The 15728-nt window shown below is 39.9% G+C and overlaps 1 protein-coding gene across 2 annotated transcripts in view; it reads left to right on the top strand.

The window, feature by feature from the left end:
* LOC112144722 (contactin-4) overlaps nt 1–15728 on the top strand; it is a 156669-nt gene that overhangs the window by 95039 nt on the left and 45902 nt on the right. For both annotated transcript variants that reach the window (XR_004947831.1, XM_024269438.2), the window contains 8 exons: nt 4728–4851; nt 4981–5156; nt 9533–9628; nt 14004–14207; nt 14314–14416; nt 14489–14667; nt 15264–15406; nt 15485–15614. Coding sequence is in view for 1 of the 2 variants with exons in the window: in XM_024269438.2 (XP_024125206.1) it covers nt 4728–4851; nt 4981–5156; nt 9533–9628; nt 14004–14207; nt 14314–14416; nt 14489–14667; nt 15264–15406; nt 15485–15614 (1155 nt within the window). In the remaining variant the exon portion in view is untranslated. The remainder of the gene's footprint in view (nt 1–4727; nt 4852–4980; nt 5157–9532; nt 9629–14003; nt 14208–14313; nt 14417–14488; nt 14668–15263; nt 15407–15484; nt 15615–15728) is intronic.

Here is a 15728-nt window from a genome sequence, read left to right as displayed (position 1 = left end):
GACTAAAACCTGCGTTTTGTATTTGTGCTGAAAAGGTTTTTTTTCTGTATTTTACTGTTCCAACAATATTTTTCACAAGAGTTTCCAAGTTGCTTACTTTTTCTGTTATGGTACACATAAGAAGACTCTAAAGTTTTACTTTGAAAGTCCATAGAGATCTCATTTGTCCACCCCTCCAGAAATGGATTCTTTGGGAAAGTGAAAGTATACTTCAAGGCTGTCCAATCCTTATTTTCAGAACTTTCCATCCTACCTTTTCCCAAATCATTTCTACCTTATTTGCTCCTATGAACTGGAACAACTGATTCCAGGTTCTGTTAGAACCCTGTTTTCACGTCCTCATTGTACACCGTGAACCAAATGGTCATTAGAAGCAAATTTTGCCTTGATTGTTGTAAACAGTTAAATATCTATGACAAGATGTCATGACGTAGAGAGTGGACACCCATTTTGTCTCTAGGTCAGTAAAAAGTCGGTGAGCGCACATCACCGCTTTACTTTAGAAGGCTGAGTGACATGACACACATCAAGGATTTTATCCCAACAAACTGCTGACGTCTATAGTAACCAGGTTTCCTTAGAAGTATTCATATTTTATCACTGATGATATTTCTCTCATAATTATATTTTACATTTCTTTACTCTGTACTCACATTTTGTACCTAAAAGGGTTCAAATTGAATATCTGTAGATGTTACAGGCTGATGAAATTTAGATGATTTTTGCCAGAACTTTTTATTAGGTTTCAATGATAATCAAGATGGATATCTAAGATTAGTGGGGCTGGGGGAAAATATGGATACCTTCAGTGGGTGAAACCGAACACAGTGGGTGTTAGGAGTGTAACGGATCACAAAACTCTCGGTTCGGATCGTGTCACGGTCTTAGGATCACGGTTCGGATCATTTTTTTCTGACCAGTAAAAAGTGAAAAAAAAACAGCAAAAAACAACAAGATAAAAGCTAAATGTGTTTTTGGAAATACTTCAAATTATATATTCAATAAGCATACTTAGTACTTTACACACAATATTTGTATCATCAAAACATTTGCTCATTGTGGCCTATTTAATAAACAAAACATATTTAAACTTTGAACACAAACAAAATGCTAAAACATGTAGTTTCTGATTACATTTACATGTTTTTAGACCAAATCTACAAAAACTGACAGAAAATAATGCTTAAAAATAGTGTTGAAAATACCAAATCTATCTGGAGTACCCTTTAAAATGCAAATGTCCAAATTAATTCACAAATAAAACAGTTAAAATCATGTTTTGTTATTAATTGTCTCTTTAAAACTAACTGTGTGAACATTTAATTATTCAAAATAATAATTGTTGTCTGTAAAATGTGGCTCTGCCATGCTCACTTTTCCTTGTGATTTTTGATCTCTTTGGCTTGCCATACAATCGTTTCCTGACTGCACCGCAGATTTTTGATCACATGATCGGATCGAGATATCCCTACCTGCCAGAGCCCATCCGGGCTGCTGTTAGGTGAAGGCATTGCACACACTGGGCCGGTTGCCAGCCCAGCCCATGGAGCTGGAGTGATTGCAGACGGGAAAGGGGAGGCTGCAGTTGCTCGGGCCTCCTAAACTTAATGATAATTTCCTTATTTGTATGGAGACAATAAAAAAAAGTTCTTCTAATATTTTTTTTTTCCCGTCTTGGGTTAATGCAGGACAACAAGTCTTCAAACTGGGTCACACAGACACTATAGCCCCCACATAAGCAGTTAACCTCACAGATTGGACAGCCATCGAGCAGCAAATTCTGTCGTGAATTTGATGCACAATTTGCGTTCAATGTGCTTTAAAGCTTTAAAGTCAACCTGTGTGAAGATTTTCTACATTAGCGACTTTTCCACCAAATTGGTCAAGGTCAGAGCCAGAGAATGACTTTGCTTTCTAACTCGCTACGCTGTCCATCGGGAAGAATTAAACCACGTAACTAGCACTGGTAGAACTCATGTTGTACAATGTTTTATTGAAGTTCAAGAAAGGTCAGATTTTTTGCATATATATTGTTTTCGTTAGTTACAAGTTGAACCTTGTGTTTATGACTCAAGTGAAAAAAAACAACAAAATCAATTTTGGAAGTGCAGATGTTCTTTAAAAGAAGTCTAAAGTTAATTAGATGCATGGGTTTAAGACTGCAGAGTGTGCAGCTTAACCAGTAGGTTATCTTTTGTTAATTGTTCTCATCATAATGAGGAACATCCGCCTGCATTAGACAGCTTATTAAATGCGAAATCTACTCAAAGAGAAATGTTGACAGTTAATTATAACAGCAAGCAGAGTTTACATGCAGTTTCCTGAGAGCTGACTAATTTGTTTTTAACGTCACTGTCACTTGCTCTGTGTCATTACGCTGCCTCTGTTATTTAAATGTGCCGAGCTATCAGAATAAAGGAGAAATTCCATAATTGTATTTTATTTTGAAATCAATAACGAACTGTCAACCCCTGAGGATACACAAAAAAAGTGGTGCTCACCTCAGGCCTGGCAAAAGATTTTTTTTTCTTTCTCTTTTTAATCAAATTGATGCTCTACACCCAGCGGACCCGTTGCCTCGGCAACCATTCAAAGCTAAGTCAACAGTGAGACCCAATGGGGAAACACAAAAAGGAATGAGCCGGCACATAAAGATTAGATGGATACTGCTGTGGGTGCAGTAAGGTATGCGTTCATTATGAACAGTTGTGTTATGGTCTGTGAAAATGAATATGTGATGGGTTGTGTTGTAATATTAAATGTGCACCTCCCCCTCAATCAGCCAACACCAGAACCTAATGTTGATCACAGATGTGAACCCAACGCCCGACCAGTGGATGTAGTTGTTCAACAGGGTATTTAGGGGCACCGGGATTTGTTTTCATGCACCACAACAGAGAGTTTGACACCATTATTCCCCATAATAGTGGCAGTTACATTCAAAAATACTGAAATTACTTTACCAAGGAGCCGAAGAAAAGTAGAAAAGACCATTCTTCAGACGGTCAGTCCGACATGAATAGACAGCAGTACTTTGGATAGGAAGTGCAGCACTCTTGTCCAGACTGTACTGAGCATGACAGAGGATGATTTGACAGTTTCCCACTGCCCTACCTTGGAAAAACCTGCAAAAAATTATTTCTTTGTAGACTGTGGTGAAGTTCGAAGATGTTCTAAGCTGAAGATGTTTGAAAGAAAAACATGAAGTCATTAAGGCCCCGCCATACGCCATTGATGTAGACGTGCAAACATCCAACCAATACTTGTAGAGGGGCAGGAAGTATGGTGGACCAAGTGCTATGGAGGCTAGTGGTGCTGGGCTGACTGTACCCTAATAGAAAACCACACTTGCAACTATGCTGCTTACACCCCTCAACTCCCCAACCGCTAAGCACCCAATGAGGGTGAGCTACCTGGGTTAGTTTTTGAATCTGAAGTCTCGTTTCCACTTACCTGTCCGGTATGGTCTGGTATTTTGAGCGTTTCTATTGCAAAATGGACCCATTAAACAGAACCAAAAAGTACCTCTTGAGGACCCCCATCGGTAGGTCCATTGAAAAATGGACCGAACAGTTGGGGTGGAGCCGCTGTAGTCATGACTGGCAGAAAGTGATAACGACATTAGAAAGCACCTAAATAGCGCTCATTAAGCAAATGTTTCCAACGTTTGTAAGCAATCAGGTTTTTGCAATTTTCTGTGTACTGTTTTAGTTACGAGTCTATATTGAAAATGCCTGTAAACAACAGCAAGGGCTGGTCTGCAGTGGAACTGCCTGGATGTTCCTTGTCATGCTTTGGCGATGACGTGATACAGGGTGAGCTAACAACATGCTAGCGATCTACAACATGCATGCAAACCGCTTAGTGGGAATGGGGCGTAATTGAGTGGAAACACTCACTGGAATTAACTGGACCGTACCATTCCTCACCGCACCAGACCAGACCGCTCACTGGAAACAAGGCTTGAGTGGTCTAAAAGCTGCTCTGTCTATACCCCAGTTGCACAGTATTCAAATATGGCCACAGATTAGCTCAAAATCTCCATTTACCTAACTATTCAGTTGTTTGGTCAACTACATTTGAAGAGAAGGCCATCAAAAACTAAAGAAACTATCACAAATTTAATTCAATTCAAGCTTTTTTATTCATCCCAGAGGAGCAATTCTATTTTTTAAGGTGCAGCGAGTGGCTTGAAAATTCATACAACACCGGCACATTAAAAAACAAACAAACTGTACAAAACTTAAAATAAGGAAAGGCCTAATATTACACGATAGAAACAAAATATAATGAGGGAAAAAAACACAAAAAACATAAAGTGACATAATTTATTCATGTAAAAAAGTCGGTGTCTTGGAGTTGAAATATGAACCTCTGACAAAATTAATAATTTGCATCCCAAATTGTCATGTGGTGTTATGATTTTCAGATGCAGGCGTCAATGGAAGGGCAATGAAAACATGTCCTCTTAGAGAAATAACAATCATTACTAACAGATGTATGATCAAGAACCGAGTGAGCAGTTTCTATGGGTCCAATACTTTCATGTTGAATATAAATGATCCTCACCAACCTTGTACACTATGCTGCTGGGATATTATTAAATTGCTATGGTAGGGATCTCCAACCGTGGCTTTCTCTGCATGTGGGTTACACACGAGCGCTGTCCGGAGCCAGTCAGTCCGGGGGTGGCCACTCTTAATTCGTTTGCTGCTTTTGTTTCACAGAAAATGCTCGCCACGGTCCCGTCTTCTCCCAGGAACCCAGTGACATTGTATTCCCGATGAGCACAGGTGATAACTTGGTTATTATCAATTGCAAAGCCAAAGGAAACCCACCTCCTCACTACAGGTATGGGCTTTGATCAACCGTGAGGTCAGAGATTGTGTCATTGCTGTTTTCAAACCGGAGAGCTATCCTTCGGAAAGCAAAGATTTTTGATGATTTCAAAAGACATACTCTGCTTTTCTTAACTCACAGGTGGAAAGTAAATGGAGAGGACATAGATACACACTCCGACTCAAACTATAGACTTCTAGAGGGGAACCTGCTAATCAGCAATCCTGATTTTATCAGTCATGGAGGAGTGTATCAGTGCATCGCCACCAATGTGTTTGGGACCATCGTCAGCCGCGATGCAAGAGTCCAGTTTGCATGTAAGTCCATGACCGAGTCTTCTGCTACGCTGACGAACTTCTGTGTTTTATGTCAAGATCTTTATTTACGCTGCTGTCAACTGGCTGGAAACATAAAGACATCATGAAACTCAACAGTCAGGTGACTGAACTTGCCTGATTATGACAAAGCATTGGTAGCTTTTTGAAGGCTTCATTCAGACTTGGGAATGACCTAAAACAACAAAATATTGAAACCTCTTAGAAATGGGGGAAAGGTGAGCGTGAGACCCGACTTGCAAAGAGTCTTTGAAACCTGAGTTTGGGGAATTATCACAGATCTGTCACCTCTAGGACAGAACTGTCAGATCTAAGAAACATGAGATGTTACACTCGGGACTGCACGAACATAGTCATTTCTTTTTATTGCGTCCCTACTGGATGTTTAAAAAGTATCACAGTGACATTCATAATAGCTTTGAAAATTAAGACTAAAGACCAGATGCTTTTCTCTGACTTGCGAGAAGTGTCATGTGAGCAACTGCTATTTCAATGTTTTATTACACAAAAATGTGCATGAAATAAGTGAATAATCTTTGGCGGTTAGACTCTGGGCGTCTAATGTGCTTAGGGGGGGAACTCGCACCATAAATAAATAACCCACAGAGCAGAGACACTGGTGGTTGTAAGGGGTAAGATCCCACCAAAGCATCTCTCCAGGTGAAGGAAGGCTGGCAAAGTCTCTACAATACAGACAACTATTCATAACTTTTAAGGCAAACATTCATCAATGATTGCCTAAGAAAAGGCTGGTTATTTAGCTATTGGTTCAAAGAGAAGGCCTAATTGATTATGCCGTGTAGCATACCGTCACAACCACTGACTCTACATGTGAACTGGACCAAGTAAGTGTGACGTCACCCACATAAATTGGTTTAATTGGTTTGCTCCAATTGAATCCAGTTGAATTCAGTCACCAATTTTTTTGCGATAGGAATGCTGCCATGTTGGAGTCAAACTTCACCAGTAAGCATTGACAGATCCTATGTCTGTCAATTGAATAGTTTCAATGTTAGACATGGGTCATGCCACATACTTTTATTGAGGCATATCCTTGCCAGTTCTTTACTTAAACAACTTGGACAGTATACTATGGAGCCCTGGACATGAGAATCAAAAATGGAGGAAGTAAATATTTCCTTAAATTCACATTTGTGGTCAGAAATTAGCTTTTTGTGGATAGTAATTAGCATTTTACATGCACAAGTTAGCATTTTGTGGACACAAGTTAGCATTTTGCAGACACAAATTAGCATTTGTTTGGGCAGAAATAACTATTTTGTGGGCACAAATTTGTATTTTGTGAGCACAAGTTTGTATTTGTGTAGTATTTTGTAAATACCAATTTGGATTTTGTGGGCACAATTCAGTGTCTTGTGGCCACAAATGACTATTTTGTGTGCACAAATTTGTATTTTGTGAGCATAAATCAGCATTTTGTGGGCACAATTTGTATTTTTTGGACATGAAGTAGTATTTTGTGGGTACAAATTCGTAGTTTGTGGACACAAATTAGTATTTTCTGTGCATAAATTAGTATTTTGTGTGCATAAATTAACATTTTGTGGGCACAAATTTGTATTTTGTGAGCACAAGTTTGTATTTGTGTAGTATTTTGTAAATACCAATTTGGATTTTGTGGGCACAATTCAGTGTCTTGTGGCCACAAATGACTATTTTGTGTGCACAAATTTGTATTTTGTGAGCATAAATTAACATTTTGTGGGCATAAATTAACATTTTGTGGGCACAAATTAGAATTTTCAAATTGGTATTTTGTTGGCTCAAATCTGTGTCTTGTGGCCACAAATTAGTATTTTCTGTGCATAAATTGGCATTTTGTGTGCATAAATTAGCATTTTGTGGACACAAATTAGTATTTTGTGGGCACAAATCTGTGTCTTTTGGCCACAAATGAGTATTTTCTGTGCGTAAATTAGTATTTTGTGGGCGCAAATCTGTATTATGGCCACAAATTAGTATTTTTTTTTGTGCATAAATTAGTATTTTGTGGGCGCAAATTAGTTTTTTGCTGGCACAAATTCGTAGTTTGTGGACACAAATTAGTATTTTATGTGCATAATTGTGCATTATGTGAACACAAATAAGCATTTTGTCTTGACAAATTGGTATTTGGGTGGCAACAGCTAGTATTTTGTGAGAACAAATTTGAGTGCACAAAGTGGTATTTTGTGGCTACAAATTATTAGTAGGAATTGAAGATACTGAAATAGAAATTTATGCACACAAAATGCCAATTTGTGCCCACAAAATCCAAGTTAAAGGTTAATTAATGTTGATGAAATACTAATTTCAGCCAACAAAATACACAAACTAATTATTTAAAGGCACAATTTGTGCTTTTTTTAATGTCATGTCTAGAGCTTTGCACTTAAGCTTTGTTATTTGTACAGAAAATCTGTGATTTTTAGTTTACAGAGTCATTATTTTCATGTAAGAATGTATACAAAACAGAAAAAGCTAAGATGTGTTGGTGTGGAAGAACTTCAGGAAAATTGTTTCCTTAAGTCCTTTCCTCTTTTATACTGAGACGCAGAAAAGACTCAGCTACAGCTTTGTTCCCTGAGCACTCAACAAAGCTTTATGGAAATGACATTTACTAAACGCCAGAAAACAAATAGTAACATCACCCCCTACATTTCTAATAACATTGACATTTTCTAATGTCAGCATTATTTTCTCCCGTCTTGAGTGAAAGGCGGGAGTTTGCTGTTGATTCCCCCCTTCCCTTCATCCTCCTCCCACTCCAATCCAGATCTAATAAAGTGTTATCTTGACTGGCAGGAAATTCTGCACCCTTCTTCATTGTTCCTGGTCGGAAACGCGCTAATAACGCTGGCGATCCCGGACGGTTTATCTGTCTCTCAGGTGAAATGCACCTCCTCAGAGTTATGAGTCGGCCTTCGTGAGGTCGAAGACAACCAACATCTCCCACGCAGGAAATCAGATTCTTGAATGTCCTTTTCTTTTAAAATTAAAAGTTGTTTCTTTTATTTTTTCAGGTGCATCTTTTTTCTGTAATTATGACCCGCATCATCCCTGGATTGCAAGGTCTATATTGTTTTTGCAGCTCTTTCTTACCACCCACTTGAGCAAATATTTTACCCCCGTACGTACTCAACAGACTCAGCAGTGAAAATGAATTTTGGGCATAGTGAACGACCCATTTAAAAAATGATGAAATCACTGTTGGCGAAACCTTGAAAAAATGAATGGGGCAAAAATCTTTTAAAGTGCCTCAAAAAATAATATTTCAAAATCCACATACGAAACCACGTGTTGGGACATTCAAGGAAGTTTTGAAATTATTTTGGTAAGGCCACAGAGCCTACCCCTTGGCAGCCATCTTGTGGGAAAAGTTAGAAATTTGTTTTTTTTTTTCACATTTTTGCACAAAATGGTAAAAGAAAACTTTTTTTAAGTGATCTTCAGAAAAATTTCACACACACCACCAGGTTAAGTCTGGTACTACAAACAGATTTTTGTTGACCTTTGACCATGTGAGTAGGCCTCCATCTTGAATTTTCTAAAACACTTCCTTTAGCACTTTTAGAAATTTAAACTTTTAGGGATTTTGATTGATCTCCTCCTATCCATCCAAGGATCATTGGGAAGCATCTTGGGAAAATGTGTTGGAATTAGGGAGTTGTAGACCTTTAACGGCATTTGCGTGGTGTTTGTCTGTTGCTTGTATGTTTTGTACTGGAATACTGTGAAAATGTATTATTTACTGATCATTGGCTCAAAATGAACTTTTGGCAATTCCTCTAAAAATTACATAGACTTGTTCGTCACATCCAGGCAACCAAAAAAATAAAATGGTGCTGTGGAGTCAAAAACAATAGAAGATGCCACTTTGGAACAAATATTTTTTATTTATTTAATGAATTTCTCACATGCAGCTCTGACCAGGGAGGGCGGGTCAATAGGGGATGATGGGGGAGGGTCAGAAGAGGGTGGTGGGGGTGGGCAGCACCTGCAGACCATCCAACACCGTTTGCAGTTTTAATTTTAAATGATGTTTCTCTCACAGGGTGTCTCAGCAGTGGAAGACTTGAAGACTTGACGTTTTGCGGCTCTGATTTCATGAAGGCTGATATTTTGTTGTGCTCTTTTGGGACCTGATGGTATTTCCAGGAATTGATGCGCCCACCCCCACTGTCTACCTCCACCCCAGCTACTATTTTCTTATTGTGCAGCACTTAATTAAAGGTGAAAGCTCCCCAAACTCCCAGTCGGTGCATCGCTCCCTGATGGAAATGCTCACTTTTTCTTAACCCAGATGAAAGGATGTTTGGCCATTTTTGATTTTTTTTTCCTTCCTTCTCTTTCAACAGTTCTGCAGAGTTTTAGCAGGAAGCCCAGGAACCCGGTGTCGGTCAGGGAGGGTCAAGCTGTGGTTCTGCTCTGTGCCCCCCCATCCCATCATGGAGGTAGGGCGCTCCAGCTGTAACTCTTCCACTCTGCCTGCAGAGGTTTGACGATCTCAGCGGTTTTATTGTTCCTCGCTGCTGTCTATTATCTCCCTGTAACACTGCAGTGACTCTTGCTTTTACAACCCCGATCATTCTGCTGTCACTGTTCTTCTTGAACTCTGACAGGCTGTTTTGCTGCCTGCTTTTTTTGACCTGGTGGTGGGGGGGTATTACATGTATAGACCCCCTGTTTCCTCTGTGCTTTACAGCCATACACTCTTTATCCTCCAGCTAACCTTGAGATGTCTGACTGGCTCAGGGCTCCGTCACTGTCGGGTCTCGTTCTGCAATCTTGAGAGTTAAAAACAGACCGTAATATTTATGTGTTTGCTTTATTTAACATGAAAGCAAATATATTTCTGTAGTTTTGGGAGTTTACAGAACCTTCCAGGAGGGATCAACAGACAAAAATGATAAGGATTCATAAAGAAGCTCATAATAGAAGCAGAGCAACATGAAAGATAAGGTTCAAGATTCGACAGTCAGAAATGAATCCATAAGTAAGTGTTTGGAGAAGGAAACTGCTGAGTAAAAAGATCACAAAGATTGTTCTCACCTTTGATAAAAGCATCTAGATTACTTTAAAAACTTTTGGACAAATATCCAATGAATACAGAAGACAGAAATATAAAAATAACTTTGAGTAACAGTGAAACACAGAGGTAGGAGTGTGATGGTTTCTCGGCTTTCGCAAAACAAATTTCAACAAGAAATATGGCTGTTAGTATATTACCTGATCATAGTCATAACTGTCTTTACAGGTGGATATGGGCTGTAGCTGTGCGAGATATGCTTGTGGCCCGCCCCAAAAAATATTAACCTTATATAGCGCTTGGTTAGGCAGAGTGAAAATGTTTATGCATATTTTTTCTATGGGCATGCTGCAGGCGACAGGTTGTAGCCATATACACTATATATTATCATTAGAAGACGCAAGTGTGACATCATCCATAGAAAATCCCTTACTTTCGGCTCTAGCAAAATGAAGCCAATTCAGACGCCATTCTTCTGCATTACTGTTACCGCCACTTGGAGCCAGATGACAGTGATTGGTTAGTATAAGTCAATCTGAGTCACGCTTTTAGGGCAACTACAGTCAAGCTTGTTCAATGTCCACACCCCATTCACTGAAAGTGGCTTGGTTGCCACACCATGAACACTTGATTGACAGATTCTCCCAACTACAAGCATAACATGCTTTTACTGATGCATGTGATTGGTCAGTTTATAACTTGAATAACCTGCAATAAAGAGAAAATATCATGAAAGAAAAATAGGATCAGCAAGACGATGTTAAGAAAAAAAGTACCAGAGTGAGAATGGTTGTTCTTAATAATGTAATAACCAAGTAATAACTGTCTATTTCTCAATATAAGTCTGTGGAATTTTGGCTTCTTGGAGCCAACAGGTACTTTTTTTGAGACACAAGGATGGAGGGGTTGAGCTATCTAGTGATTCTAACCTAATTCTTACAACTTTTTCATCTTATCCCCCCTTAAACCTGTGTGTTAGACAAGTATTCATGCTGTATACGTGATAAGTATGCACTACCTGTTGAAAATAGACCACCAGAGTGTAGCTTGAGTGGGCATCCAGCTGGCGTCCTATAGGGACTTATGTATTTTGCGTGCGGCATTTGCGCAGTCATTTAGGAGCCAGTACAGGTACTTTATTAAGAACAAAATGTGGTGTTAGGGCACCATACGATCGTGTCACCTGTCTGCCACAAAGGTGCATACAGGTGACATTATTCTTACAAATACTTTACAATACATTTACAACATGGTACGTTCAATTTTGAAGACGTCCCTTGAGCTGCATGCATGAGACTCAAGGCTGGAATGTCATTAAGATGCAGCCACTCCTCTCTACGAACCTCCACGGGCTTGGACAAATTAAGTAGCCGTAGTACCAATACGAGTCAACCCCCAGTACTGCTGTAGTAGACTTAGCCTTGAAGCTCAACAATCATGATTCAAATAAGAGAAACTCAACCTAATTTTTGGTCCAGTAAAGTTAAAGTTTGCACTTAACTCCTATAGATTTTTTTGTTTGTTTTCTATTCTAGAAAATCTTCCATTGTGTTTGAATTAAACATTATACATAGAATTGGTTCTTGTTTAAACTAAAATTGTCGTTTAAAATTCAAATCTTTTGAGGAATATGACCATTTTTGGCAAAATAATTGGTAGAAAAACATTCCAAAACAAGAATCTGTGATGTCTGAAGTACGGGATGCTTTGTCTTCTCCACCTGTGGGGGGGTGTCTGCTGGCCGATCTTCTGCTGGGTAAGTCTGTTGTGGCAGCAGGAGCATTTATGCCGCGCACCGCTGTGTAATCTGTGTGCAGCTGATTAGCGCCCCTTCAAAGTGGTCCGCTGTCCTGCGGCGACTCCTGCCCACCAGCACAATTTCACGCCAGGGTTCCCGCCTCTCCGTGCTCTCCGTCTCCAGATAAAACCTGCGGCCAAGTGGGATTCCACACTCGAGCGATTGGCCCTCCAACCTGCCTCCATCTTGCTTTAAACGCTTCCCTCTTTATCCCAGCCCCCACTCAAAAAAAAGAATAGAGTCACACATTTGATGGGATTTGCCGAGTGTCACAATGCCAGCTTCAGGTGCCCAAAAATTGAAAATGGCTCAAAATTGTGTTTCGGATGATTTCAAAGTTTCCTAAATGCTTTGATGCTGTACTTCAGGAAATCAAAGAACCGATCGTTTGAAACCTTCCTGGGAAATCGATACCTAAGTGGCCAAAAACGGCGCTGCTGTGAGAGTTTGGCTGTGTCAGAGGACCAGGGATTATGAGGCTGCAAGTCCTCTGCTGCTGCGAGACTGCGGCTCTTTAACAGTGCCGCTTTCTGATCAGCTCTAATCATGAAAGGTCCGTCAGCCCTGGCCCTCGCTTCTCTCCTAATGGTTTTAATTCGGAGTGTCCCCTCAAGAAAGTGAGTGGAAGTTTTTAGCATCCGTCATGTCTGCAGGAACGACCGCCGTTTGTCTGACTTCATTCCGCTCTTCCTGCACCGTTCTCTCCATCTCTAAAGGCCAGCCCGAATGTGTGGTTTTTGCTCTCTGACATTCTCACCTTCCTCCCATTCTTCATCATTATCTCAATGTCTGTCTTTATGAATCCATCCTATGATTAAAGGGGAAGTCTACATTCTATTTTTAATACGAAATATATAGAATCCCTTCATCCACCTCTTCAGCCATCCTTTTTGTCCATACATGTGGCCGTCTGTCTGTCCTCTCATTCATTTAACAATACATCCATCAAACTGTCTGTCTTACTATCCATCTATATGTCCATTTGTCCAGACAGACACCCATCTCTCTGTCCATCATTCATCAATCCATCCATCTATCCATCCATTCATCTCCCTCTTTCCATCCATCCATTATCCATCCATCCGTTCATCTATCCATCCATCTATCCATCTCTGTCCATCTATCTGTCTCAGCCTGTATATCCATGATCCATCCATCCATCTGTTTGTTCATCCATTTATCCATCTATCTGTCTCCGCCCATCTATCCATTATCCATCCTTCCACCATCTATTTGTCCATCCATCCATCATCTATCTATTCACTCATTCCTTCACATGTCCATGCATCCATCCATCCATCCATCCGTCCATCCATCCATCTATCCATTCATCCATCCATCCATCCATCCATTCACCCATTTATCTGTATTTGTCTAAGAATCTATCCATCCATCTATCTGTCTGTCCAGCTATCCATCAGTCATTCACCCATTTGTTTTGTCCATCGGTCTCTGTCCATCAATCCATCCATTTGTTCATCCATTTATCCATCTATCTGTCTCCATCCATCCATCATCTATCTATTCACTCATTCCTTCACATGTCTGTCCATCCATCCATCTGTCCGTCTATCCATCTGTCCATCCATCCATCCATCCATCCATCCATCCATCCATCCATCAAAGCTCATTCCCGTCTAAATCATCAAACAGTGAGACTTTATTCTTGGAACTTGCATCACGTCACACAACGTTTATAATAACTATTTGTTGAGAACTCAGCCAGAGTTCATAAATCTTTTAATTCACATCCTTTGAAGTTATCAACAATGGATAACTGGTTCTGGGATTTTGCTTGTAACTACCTGGACTTTAGTGGCCCTAAGAAACATCTTTAGATTTATAGGATTTTACTTTTTCATTTCTTATATGAATTGATGGAGAAACTGAATGTTGTTTTAGATTCTTTCACTTCTGAGGGCAGTCAAGAATAAAGATTAAACCTAATGAAGAAAACCTTGAGAACCCATTAAAATGTTTCTAAAATGTTGTTCTCCTGTAGAAATCAAGTATTCGTGGGTGTTCAACAGAGAGCTCCGCCCCCTGCAGCAGGACGCCCGTCGCTTTATCTCTCAGAAGACAGGAAATCTGTACATTGCCAAGGTTGAAGCACCAGATGCTGGAAATTACACATGTGCAGTGAGAAACATGATGACCAATTCCTCAGAGTTCAGCTCGCCGACGCCCCTGGTGGTGCGGCGGGATGGTAAGGAATTTCACCTCCTGTTTTGCTCTGAAATCAAACAGTGGGGGATGAATGGTGGGTTCATTGATATTTTGCTGCCTGGCAATGTATCCTGTTTCATGTGCAGTGATCATGGGTGAGTATGAGCCCAAGATTGAGGTCCGTTTTCCTGAAACCCTCCACATCTCCAAAGGAATGTCAGTGAAGTTGGAATGCTTTGCTCTGGGAAAGTAAGTGGGAAAGGTTGACGTTAGGCGCCTCTGGTGGGGCTCCAACTGACCTTTTGAATGTTCCTTTTTCAGTCCTGTGCCTTCCATCTCATGGAGAAGAGCTGACGGGAATCCACTTCCTGCAAAAATTAAGATCAACCACTCCGTTCTGGAAATCCCGTATTTCCGGCCAGAAGATGGTGGAATCTACGAGTGTGTTGCCGAAAACAACAGGGGACAAAACGTTGCAAAAGGGAAGCTGATATTTCAGAGTATGTTTTTTTTTTCTTACTTTTAAACATTTCCTATAAATCAGAGGGGAATCCATGCATTTATGTTGTCATTGTTGCTGTGAAACTTTAAAAACTCTTTGCAAAAACAGAAGTTCTTGTGAGATTACATTTTTATGTTCACCTGACGGTTAATTGTTTTCATTGAAAAACTATTCAGTTTGATTTAAGAAACGTATCCTAAATTAAAGCCTTGAGAAACGTATCCTCTTAAGATCGAAGGTATTGGCCAAATTCTATGTTGCACTTAAAGTCTTCTTTCTTGAAAGAAGACATCAAGTTCAAGATGCCATGACTCAGCAAATTTGACTTGAATTCATATTTCAAGAAAAAAGACTTTAAGTCCAGATACCACAACTCACCTTCAAGACATCACCTGGATAAATGAGAATTTTTGACGGCATATTGGCAGAAAGATTTGTCAAATATTTTGAAGCCTTCGCCAACATTTTTAGCTTATGTAATCAAATAAGATGAAATATACTCTTTAGTGTTTTGTTGTTACAACTATTATAAAGTCAATTCTGTAGCTATTATTATATTCTATTGGTATTAACTTTTAGCCATCTCTCCAGTAGATGTGGAACATCTACACTGGGGCCAAACACTAAAAGACGCTCAAATGGCCATTGATGCTAACCTACTGTGGGAATGTAGAGCCTTCGGTGAGCCCAGGCCCACCTATAGATGGTTGAAGAACGGACATCCTCTTACGACGCAGGTAAAAAAATCACCAAACTGCAATTTGTTTTGTATGAAAACCCAAAATTGTGTGAAAACCCTGGTGTTTAATCTTCAGTGGAGGATCCACATGGAAGCCAACACACTGACAATATCCAAGATTGCTCTGTCAGACTCTGGGATGTATCAGTGCATCGCCCAGAATGCCTTTGGATCTATCCACGCCAGTGCTGAGCTCAAGGTTGTCGGTGAGTCCAGCTGACCCTGTTATGTTTGGAAGTAGGCAAACTTTTACAACCAACATTTTTATTTTAGTTGGGCACCACTCTGCTGCATTTCTATTACAGATATGAGCAAAACTT

This window comes from Oryzias melastigma, linkage group LG5 (genome assembly GCF_002922805.2).
Source record: "Oryzias melastigma strain HK-1 linkage group LG5, ASM292280v2, whole genome shotgun sequence".
NCBI lineage: Eukaryota > Metazoa > Chordata > Actinopteri > Beloniformes > Adrianichthyidae > Oryzias > Oryzias melastigma.
Note: the sequence above shows the minus strand (reverse complement) of the source record. Positions and strands in the feature narration are given on the sequence as shown.